This window comes from Oncorhynchus tshawytscha, linkage group LG15, assembly GCF_018296145.1.
Source record: "Oncorhynchus tshawytscha isolate Ot180627B linkage group LG15, Otsh_v2.0, whole genome shotgun sequence".
Taxonomy (NCBI): Eukaryota; Metazoa; Chordata; class Actinopteri; order Salmoniformes; family Salmonidae; genus Oncorhynchus; species Oncorhynchus tshawytscha.
The window spans coordinates 19,038,882-19,049,567 of record NC_056443.1 but is presented as its reverse complement, the minus strand read 5'-3'; the positions used below and the strand labels follow the sequence as shown (position 1 = coordinate 19,049,567).

General features: G+C 41.1%; 1 protein-coding gene across 1 annotated transcript; it reads left to right on the top strand.

Annotated features, from left to right (window-relative positions):
• Window positions 1-4,554: 4,554 nt before the first annotated feature.
• Window positions 4,555-7,030, top strand: LOC112214953 (endonuclease domain-containing 1 protein-like). The gene is made up of 2 exons (XM_024373983.2): window positions 4,555-4,922; window positions 6,181-7,030. The coding sequence occupies exons 1-2, from the start codon at window positions 4,620-4,622 to the stop codon at window positions 6,691-6,693; spliced, it is 816 nt and encodes a 271-aa protein (XP_024229751.1). The 5' UTR covers window positions 4,555-4,619; the 3' UTR covers window positions 6,694-7,030.
• Window positions 7,031-10,686: the final 3,656 nt, after the last annotated feature.

Here is a 10,686-nt window from a genome sequence, read left to right as displayed (position 1 = left end):
GCTTTGAGACAATTCTCTAAATGTCCTTGAGGCCCAGTCAGAGCCCGGACTTGAACCCGATCAAACATCTCGAAGCTCCCCATCCAACCGGACAGAGCTTGAGAGGATCTGCAGAGAAGAATGGGAGAAACTCCCCAACTACAGTTGTGCCAAGCTTGTAGCGTCAAACCCAAAAAGACTCAAGGCTGTAATCGCTGCCAAAAGTGCTTCAACAAAGTACTGAGTAAAGAGTCTGAATACTTATTTAAATGTGATGTTTAATTTAATCTATTTTGCAAATATGTCTAAAAACCTGTTTTGCTTTGTCATTATGGGGTAGTGTGTGTAGATTGATGAGAGGGGGAAAAGATTGAATCCTTTTTAGAATAAGGCTGTAATGTAACAAAATGTGGAAAAAGTCGAGGGGTCTGAATAATTTCCGAATGACCTGTATATATTGTTTTCTAGTCAGTGCCTCTCTGACATTGCTCGTCCTAATATTTATATATTCTTAATTTCATTCTTCTTCTTTGATATTTGTGTGTATTGCTGTGAATTGTTAGATATTACTACACTATTGGAGCTAGGAACACAAGCATTTCGCTATTGATTTGATATTGCAGACTTATTACTCTTATTGTACATTCAACCTTTTATTGTTCCTAATGGCAAGCTTTGTGAAATCTCAACAAATATACAGGCTGTGTTGTAATGGTAATGGTACCTTGGTTTTTGTCTTTCTGTTTGTTTTTCTTCACAATAATATAGCATCTGGATTAATATTGTATAATCATATTTTTTTTTGGGGGGATGACATACAAGAAAATCAAACCATTCAGACCTATTCAATGATTAAATATAGATTATGCTTAAAGATTGTGTATCTTCTCCTTAGCTTAGAAGGTACTTTTTTGACCACATTTCTGGTGAATAAATAATGAAATCCATGAAGCAAGAAAATATCAGAATACAAATGTTTTTTTTTGCTTTTTAATAAAGGTGATAGTCATTTGTCTTGGTCTCAAGCAAGCATACATAACATCAACACAACAATCACATCAGAAACCCAAGCCAATGTACAACATTTATTCTGGACAGATTGTGGATGTTTTTTAGTTTAAAAATGAAATATATTATTCAGGTTTCATTCTAGCCATGTAGATATGAAACATGTGCCTATATAAATATACAAATAGTGTGCTTCCTTATGTTCAGAACTAGTTTCAATGAGGTAAATGAATGATCTAGATGTGGTTTACCCTCTTATAGGACAGAACATGGGCACAGTTGTGTCGTTGCCACACAATCTGTTCACATTCACACTGGTGTGCAACCGTGCTAATCATTAACCTTCTGAGATAAAAGGTATCTTTGGGATGCAAGAATACTTTTCCACAGTTAGACCTCAGTGCCACATACAGTGCTAGCATCTGGGCAAATACACATCATGTACTGGTTCGTACAGATGGGAACCCATAGGTCTTGTTCCAGGTCGAGTACATCGCAGACGTTGCATTCTATCAAACAATGTTTTTGTGCCATGTCATTGACTGAGCAGACAGGTATCAGATAGCTATACCATAATGATGTGGTTAATTGATTTGTTGAGCACCTATCCAGGCGTTGTGAGATCTGGCATGCTTCTTGCAATGTAGTCGGCAGTGGTGTAGTGGAGGGTATACCCATATCACATATTTTCAGTGGGCATTGCGCATACTCACTTCTTAATAATCCCCACAATGCGTATGAAAGTAGTGCAGTGGAGGTATATGCCATATCAATTAATAAGGCTGATGGAACAGATCAAAATGTTTTGTTTAAAATGTTGATAAATGAGTATTTCTTCACAATTTCAGCTCAGCAATGTGCACATAGCGGTAGGCTGTGTGAGAATGTTCTAAAATGCCATTTGCAGGAGGAAACACCATTTTAAAATGCGCACCACACATGCGAGTGGTTTCATGGACAAAGATGAAAATATCCGTTAGTAATTTAGAGGGGAGATCTAAAGATGCAACAACTATCATATGTTGCTGATATGACTAGGATAATGCCTTTGGCTGCTAGACAATGAAAGAAAGTTTAATGAAAACTAATAGGCTGGAACAGGAGAACGCATATGAAGTTTTTATAAAATAATTGCTTCCATGTTTCTATGGTGGGAGTTTGGCTATAGGCCACTTTCAAACAAGGTAAGACACCTCATAATATGAAGTATAATGTCCAGGTTGCAAACAATTAAACAACAGGAAAAATATGCGACGCTGATGATAGGTCTAACCATCTTATGGTAGATGGAAGGCTTTCTAAAAAACCCTCTGAATTAAATGTTAACTAGCTACTGTACAAAGTATCCTATTGTCACGCACTGACCTTAGAGATCCTTATTAATTCTCTATGTTTGGTTAGGTCAGGGTGTGACTCGGGTGGGAAAGTCTATGTTTTCTATTTCTTTGTTTTTGGCCATGTGTGGTTCCTAATCAGAGGCAGCTGTCTATCGTTGTCTCTGATTGGGGAGCATATATAAGTTGTCATTTTCCTTTTGGGTTTTGTGGGATTATGTTTTATGTTTCGTTTTCTTAGTGTTACAGAACTGTGTGCTTTTGTTTTGGTGTCGTTGTTATTTTGTTTTGGTGTCTTTGTTATTTTGTTTTGGTGTCTTTGTTATTTTGTTTTGGTGTCATCAATAAAAAGACGATGTACGCCTACCACGCTGCGCCTTGGTCCACTCTTCATTCTACAAACGAGAGCCGTTACACCTATGCCTACCAGTGGCCAATTGTTTTGCTTTACTCCAACTCAAACACCGCTAACCAAACAAGTGCTAGGTGCCTGCGCACTTGAATTAGAGGTTAACTACACACAAAAAATCGAAATGTATTTTATTTTAACCAGAGCTCAAAAGTGGTCTCCGAATGTGGTTTAACCATTTTTGTGGAAACCTGAAAAAATTTGGAAAAATCTGAATCATGTGAAAAAATGTCTGACTTAGTTGACAGCCTCATTTATCTGTTTCACTGGTAAGCCTACTATTAGACTATTTGCACAGTACCGCTTTGGTTGGCCTGACTGTGAAAGACCAATATAGGATTTATAATTTTAGGTCATTTGGAGTGTATGTCACTGTCTCTCATAGAATCTTTCACACAGGGCGCCTTTGGAAAATGTTTGGCAAAATTTGAGTATATCCAGGCAACACTACACCACTGGTAATCAGCCTGGAATTTAGCCATAATGTTGACCCTGGGGAACTTCCAGGCTTGACAGTATCAGGACGTGCAGGAAAACATGCACTACATGACCAAATGTATGTGGACACCTGCTCGCCGAACATCTCATTCCAAAATCATGGCATTAATATGGAGTTGGTCCCTCCTTTGCTGCTATAACAGCCTCCACTCTTCTGGGAAGGCTTTCCACTAGATGTTGGAACATTGCTGCGAGGCCTTGCTCCCATTCAGCGACAAGAGCATTAGTGAGGTCGGGCACTGATGTTGGGCAATTAGGCCTGGCTCCCAGTCGGCCAATTCATCCCAAATTCATCCCAAAGGTGTTCGATTGGTTTGAGATCAGGATTCTGTGCAGGCCAATCAAGTTCGTCCACACCGATCTCGACAAACCAGTGCTGTATGGACCTCGCTTTGTGCACGGTGGCATTGTTATGCTGAAACAGGAAAGGGCTAAGAAAGCGAGGTCCATACAGCAATGGTTTGTCGAGATCGGTGTGGACGAACTTGATTGGCCTGCACAGAATCCTGACCTCAAACCAATCGACACATTTCGGATGAATTTGGGATGAATTGGCCAAACTTTTGCCACAAAATTGGAAGCACAGAATCATCTAGAATGTCATTGTATGTTGTAGTGTTAAGATTTCCATTCACTGGAACTAAGGGGCCTAGCCCGAACCATGAAAAACAGCCCCAGACCATTATTATTCCTCCTCTACCAAACTTTAATGTTGGCACTAGACATACAGACAGGTAGCGTTCTCCTGGCATCCGCCAAACCTAGATTCGGCCGTCGGACTGCTAGTACGTTGAAGCGTGATTCATCATTCCAGAGAACGTGTTTCCACTGCTCCAGGCTGCTTGGCCTTGGAAATCCATTTCATGCAGCTACAGACGAACAGTTATTGTGCTTATGTTGCTCCCAGAGGCAGTATGGATCTCGGGTGTGTGTGACAGATGATTTATACGCGCTTCAGCACTCGGCGGCCCCGTTCTGTGAGCTTGTGTGGCCTATCAATCCGCGTCCGAGCCGTTGTTGCTCCTAGACATTTCCAAATCATAATAACAGCACTTATAGTTGAGCGGGGCTACTCTAGCAGGGCAGAAATTTGACGAACTGATTTGTTGGAAAGGTGGCATCCTATGAAGTTGCCAAGTTGAAGGTCACTGAGCTCTTCAGTAAGGCCATTCTACTGCCAATATTTGTCTATGGAGATTGTATGGCTGTGTGATCGACTTTCGTCTGTCAGCAATGAGTGTGGCTGAAAGAGCCGAATCCACTAATTTGAAGGGGTGTCCACATACTTTTGTTTATATAGTGTAAGTGGAAAGCCTGTGGTACTTCTCACCAGAGAACCCCAGCCCAGTCACCATTTTATCTCCACTAGTGCTGACCAAACGTCTTTCACCATGGGGCTCCGGTGTGAAGTTTTTGTTTTGCTGTTGTTTCCTCTGTTCTCCCAGGGGGAAGTAACCTCGTTCGTAAAATGCAGTCAGTTCTTTCTGAACCATGTTCCTCCTACGGTTCTCAGTGATCCTACAAACAATAATCGCTACCAGCAAATATGCCAGTGTCTCCTGGACAATAATAATAAACTGCAATATTATTATGCCACACTCTACGACACCAACAATAAGATTCCTGTGTATTCTGCCTATGAGCTTCAACATGCAGACATTGAACGAAAGGACTATTGGTATGTCGAACCTCAGGTAGGTACAGAATTGTATTTACTGACATGTATAACATTTGTTTTCACACCTTAACATGTTTGTAACAGTTTACTTGAAGTGGGTATACTGTACATAAGGCAGTATACCTTCATCAGTGTTTCAGTATTTTCCATAACAACCTTCAGTACACATTTATTCAATATCATTCAAAAAGGAGTTTTCAAATTAGATTTTTATTTATCCATTTTACAATGTTCATTTTTATTTTTACGGCCACGGTACCCAACCCTCTGACACATAATAATGTAACAGGCACAGGTTGGCATTTATTGGGATGACTCATGCACTGGAGGCAGCTCTGCAGAGTTGTCACTAGCTGGCATAAAAGTCATAAAATCTGATGATAAGCCTTACCCCAACCTTAACCCTAACCTTAACCACAATAGTAACCCTAATGCCTAACCCTAACCTTAAATTAAGACCAATAAGCACATTTATGTTTTCATGAATTTTACAATATAGCCAATTCTGAGTTTGCAGCGAAAATTGCTCAATTCTGCCTCCAGGGCAATATTCATGACAATAAATGTCAACATACTTAACAGGTTGGGAGCAGCACAGGGTTAGCAGAGGGTTAGCGATTAGTGACTATTGTACATCCTCTCTGATAACCTTTCAATTTGGTAGAATGCCACTGGGTAAACATTCCTTAGAATCATCATGAATTATTGTGTTCAATTCTGTGTTATCCGGGAGAAGGCGGATCTGAAACGTAAACAGAGTACCTGGCCTAGAGCGAGTTCTGAAGCACTAGGTATACAGCATGTTCTCTGCCAAGATATGCCAAAAACATGTTTTTATGGTATATTGGGAGGTTGGGTACTGTGGTTATAAAAATTAAATACATACATAAAGATCTACTTGAAGGGACTATTCTTTTTTGAAAACTCCTTATGAATGATGTTGAATAAATGTGTTAGGAAGTTTGTTATGAATGATATTGCAATACCCATGAAGGTGTTAATGTCTTGAATGTACCCCCTTCAAGTAAAGTGTAACCTAAATGTCTATATATTAATGTCTATATATTTGTTAGGAAACACACTGTATGTTGTGCATTCACCAACAAGGTACAGAGACAGAACAATGGTATATATTTTGTATTTTAAGTTTTACGTGCACGTCAGGCAAATCGCTGTAAAATTCAAACTTCATGAATTTCCCTTTGCCAAAGGTATCTACAGACTGATAAGAAAATGTGTTGCCTGTAATCAATTACTTTTCTTGACTCTCACAGCTCGATGGTGGTAGTCACCTCTGCATGAGTGGACTGAACCATATCCCGTCCAACAATAGGGGTGATCACCAGGCCTTGAACCAAGACTACGAGAGATCTGGCTACGACAAGGGCCACCTCTACCCCGTCCATCACACCTCCACCCATTCCTCCATGTTAGCCACCTTCACCCTGACCAACGCCGCACCCCAAGACCCAGGCTTCAACCGGGGCCAGTGGAGGGTACATGAAGAGGACCTCGCTGAATTACTGAATAACGCCTGCTCCAAGGCCTATGTGGTCACAGGTGTAGTGCCTGGTGATACCCAGATAGGTGATGGTGTAAAAGTGGCTAAGTACTACTGGAGCGCATACTGTTGTATTAGAAAGAGTCACACTACAGAGTCTGCAGGGTATGTTGGTCCTGATAACAATGGCAGAGTGCAAACGCTGACTGTGAAAGATCTGGAGACTAGACTCAGTGGTCCTGGATATTATGGTTCACCTTTCTATGTGTTCCAAGGCAGATGCTAATGCTATATCAGCTAGCTAATGCTAATTTAATCTTGAACAACACTATAATTGTAACAATGGTACATTTTACTGTTTTTAACACATGCAAATTGTATTTTTGTTAAATAAAATACCAAATGTTCATCATAATAAGACAGCTGTACCTCCAATATGTGTGAATTAGTTGACTTAGATAATGACAAGGATGCGATTTGATGTAAATTCATATTTAACATAAAAACTTGATAAATATTCTGTAAATATCAGTAAATGATCATTAACATTTTATTATCTATGACATCATGTGTACCGTTCAGTAGATTAAATTCCTTTATATGTCAATTGACATACTATCAAGTTTCAAGTTTTATTAGTCATGTTTACAGGATACACGTGGTACTGTATACACCGTCCAATGAAATGCTTACTTGCAGGTTCCTTCTCGACAATGCAACAACTATAACAAATAATGAAAGATTAGAATATGAACATAAAGTAAATGGCTCAGTCGAATAAAATAAATAGGTTAGCATAAGTATAATACAGGAAGGCACTATTTTTAGTCCAATATATACACGTGTTTTGGGGAAGGGGGGGATTGGGGGGCAAGTGTTTAAATGGTGCACTATTTAGCAATAATAATAAGAGTCTGGTAGCAGCAGTTGTGATGTGTATGTAGACTGAATGTGTGTCATCCTAAAAGTTATACTTTTGAATCACCTGTCCATTGAACATTCTTCCAAGTCTTGATGATCCTCCAGCTGCTTCCGGGTGCTTTGTGTCAAACTTGAGTAAACTTTTTCGATGACATGGGTACCATTATGCCTGGCGAAAACCAAACACTGCATTCTACAATAAGAACCTCATACCAACGGACAAGCATTGTGGTATTAGAGTGATGGTTTGGGGATGCTTTGCTTCCTCAGGACCTGGACAACTTTCCTTAATAGAAGGAACCATGAATTCTGCTCTGTATCACTGAATTCTATAGGAGAATGTCAGACTATCCGTATGTGAAGAAGCATAGCTGGGTCATGCAGCGAGACAATGATCCAAAACACACAAGTCTACATGAAAATGGCTAAAAAGCACCACATTTTGAGTTTTGGAATGGCCTAGTATTTAAGGGTCAACGCTGGAGACGAGAAGCAGGTACAGAGAGTGAACATTTAATGAAACACAGACATGAAACAGAACAGGAACAGCGTCTGGACAGGGGAAAAATATTGACATCAATGCTGACACAGGGAACAAAGTGAGGAGTAGACAGATATACAGGGGGTAATCAACAAAGTAATGGATTCCAGGTGAGTCCAGTGTTTCACAGCTGCACGTAATGATGGTGACAGGTGTGCGTAATGAAGGGCAGCCTGGTGCCCTCGAGCACCAAAGAGGGGAAGCTGGAGCAGGCGTGACATAGTCAAAGTCCAGACCTAATCCCAATTGTGATGTTGTGGCAGGAGTTGAAAGGAGCAGTTCATGCTTGAAAGCCCACATGAAATCTCTGCATGTGTGGTTCCCACTGTGAAGCATGGAAGAGGAGGTATGATGGTGTGGGGGTGCTTTGCTGGTGACACTTTCTGTGATCTATTTAGAATTCAAGGCACACTAAACCATCATAGCTACCAAATCATTCTGCAGTGATACGCCATCCCATCTAGTTTGCACTTAGTGGGACTATCATTTGTTTTTCAACAGGACAATTACCCAACACACCTCCAGGCGGTGTAAGGGCTATTTGACCGAGAAGGAATGTGATGGAGTGTTGCTTCAGATGACCTGGCCTCCACAATCACCCGACCGTAACCCATTTGAGATGGTTTGGGATGAGTTGGACCGCAGAGTGAAGGAAAAGCAGCAAACAAGTGCTCAGCATATGTGGGAACTCCTTCAAGATTGTAGGTAAAGCATTCTAGGTGAAGCTGGTTGAGAGAATGCCAAGAGTGTGCAAAGCTGTCATCAAGGCAAAGGGTAGCTACTTTGAAGATTCTAAAATATAAAATACATTTTAATCTGTTTAACACTTTTTTGGTCACTACATGATTCCATATGTGTTATTTCATAGTTTTGATGTCTCCCAGAGGCCATGATACTCTGTGGGAACGGCAGAGAGATCCGAGGCCATACTTAACCCAGGAGGCAGACGTTGAGGGGAAGGCTGCACCTCCTTTAGGCAGTGTGAATGGCAGAACGTGCTCCAACCCAGGATTGAACCCGTGGTCCACTCAATATCGGGATTTTGCTTCTGGAACCTAGAAAATCCCAAAACAACAGGGATGTGAGAGGACTCAATGAGAAGAAGCTGTATTGACTCACTGTGATTGCCAGATATCCGCAGAGTCATGGGAACTCTGCTGTGCGTGACTCTGCCAATGGAATGGCCGTCCAGTGCACTGGCATCCATGGGAACGGAGAGGAGTTGAGTGGGAATACCTAGTTCTGATACCAGGGTAGCAGCCATGAAACTCTCATCAGCCCCAGAGTCAATGAGCACCCGAAAAGATTTTGAATGATCTCCCCAGCGCAGAATAACAGCAAAAGGGGTACGGGTAATTGGAATTAGAGAATTCCCAGTCTGACTCACCAGTCTACTTGTACCTACTAATGATTTAGGTCTCCTCACTGGACAGGAAGCAATGAAATGCCCCGCAGCACCGCAATACAGACAACTCTTGGAGCTTAGCCTATTTGAACGTTCCCTAGGCGATAATCTAGCACCTCCCAGTCGCATAGGTTCCGGTGTATCCGACTCACCCATCGTTGATGATTCTCGAGCGAGCTCTAGTGGCTTCGGATCCTCTCTGAAAAACAGTCTTCAGACCTCCTCTCACTCCTGCGTTCCCCTTAGGCGTCCATCAATTCTGATACATTTTGTTTACATTCTTCAGAGTAACCACAATGTCAAAAATAATTGAACACACACAACATGAGCAGATTAACTTGGTCAAACAGTCAAAACATTTCTTTATTAAAGACAATCAGAAAGAATGTTGGTACTTATTTATTTTGATCCAAAGCCATGAATGAGTGTGTCACTCAGCTTTATGCTGACAAACCCTCGATGGACTCTTTCATTCCGTTTCTTCTTCACATCAACAAAGAAGGACTCCGTGTTTCAGAAACTCACTTCATATAGAGGGGCTATCAGTCTTTCACACTGTGGTAAATAAAGCCAGTTTGTTATATAGAATTATTTATTTCTGTTTTTAGAGGGAGAGAAACGAAAGCCCACAGTGCCTATTTTTTGAAAATCATCAGTCCACATGTGAAGTGTAATTCCCCCATTATATTTTCCCAAGTTCTCTCTTAACTCCAGGATCATCAACACTTTTTTTTGTTGTTTCCTGATGCAGGACTCTAGTGCCAGAGAAGAGAGGCTCTCAGATTGAAAACAGCTCAATTAATTTACGAATAGATCGTCAATTTGTGCCACAGATTAGACTACCGATAGATCAGTGTTCGAACTCCCCCTTGTGATAGTGTGGTGCAATTACAGGATGCCACCATCTACCACTAATGGTGGCGACATAAGCTCAAAACTTTTAAAGGAAGAACCATTGTACACAAACAACAAGTGTGCGGTTAAAATCGGCAAAAAACACACATTTCATTCCACAGGGCCGTGGGGTGAGACTGGGATGCAGCTTAAGCCCCACCCTCTTCAACATATATATCAACAAATTGGCAAGGGCACTAGAACAGTCTACAACACCCGGTCTCGCTCTACTAGAATCTGAAGTCAAATGTCTACTGTTTTCTGATGATCTGGTGCTTCTGTCCCCAACCAAAGAGAGCATACAGCAGCACCTAGATCTTTTACAGATTATGTCAGACCTGTGCCCTGTCAGTAAATCCCAGTAAGATAAAAATAACGGTGTTCCAAAAAAGGTCCTGTTGCCAAGAACAAAAATACAAATTCCCTCTAGACATACCTTGGCCTAAACATCAGCGCTACAGGTAACTTCCACAAAGCTGTGAACGATCTGAGACAAGGCAAGAAGGGCCTTCTATGCC

What these genes read in the sequence shown, in the direction of transcription:
- LOC112214953 (XM_024373983.2), top strand. Translation starts at nt 4,620, where the DNA reads ATGGGGCTCCGGTGTGAAGTTTTTGTTTTGCTGTTGTTTCCTCTGTTC. An exon ending in ATTGGTATGTCGAACCTCAG is followed by an intron (nt 4,923 to 6,180) that starts GTAGGTACAGAA and finishes TGACTCTCACAG; the next exon opens with CTCGATGGTGGTAGTCACCT.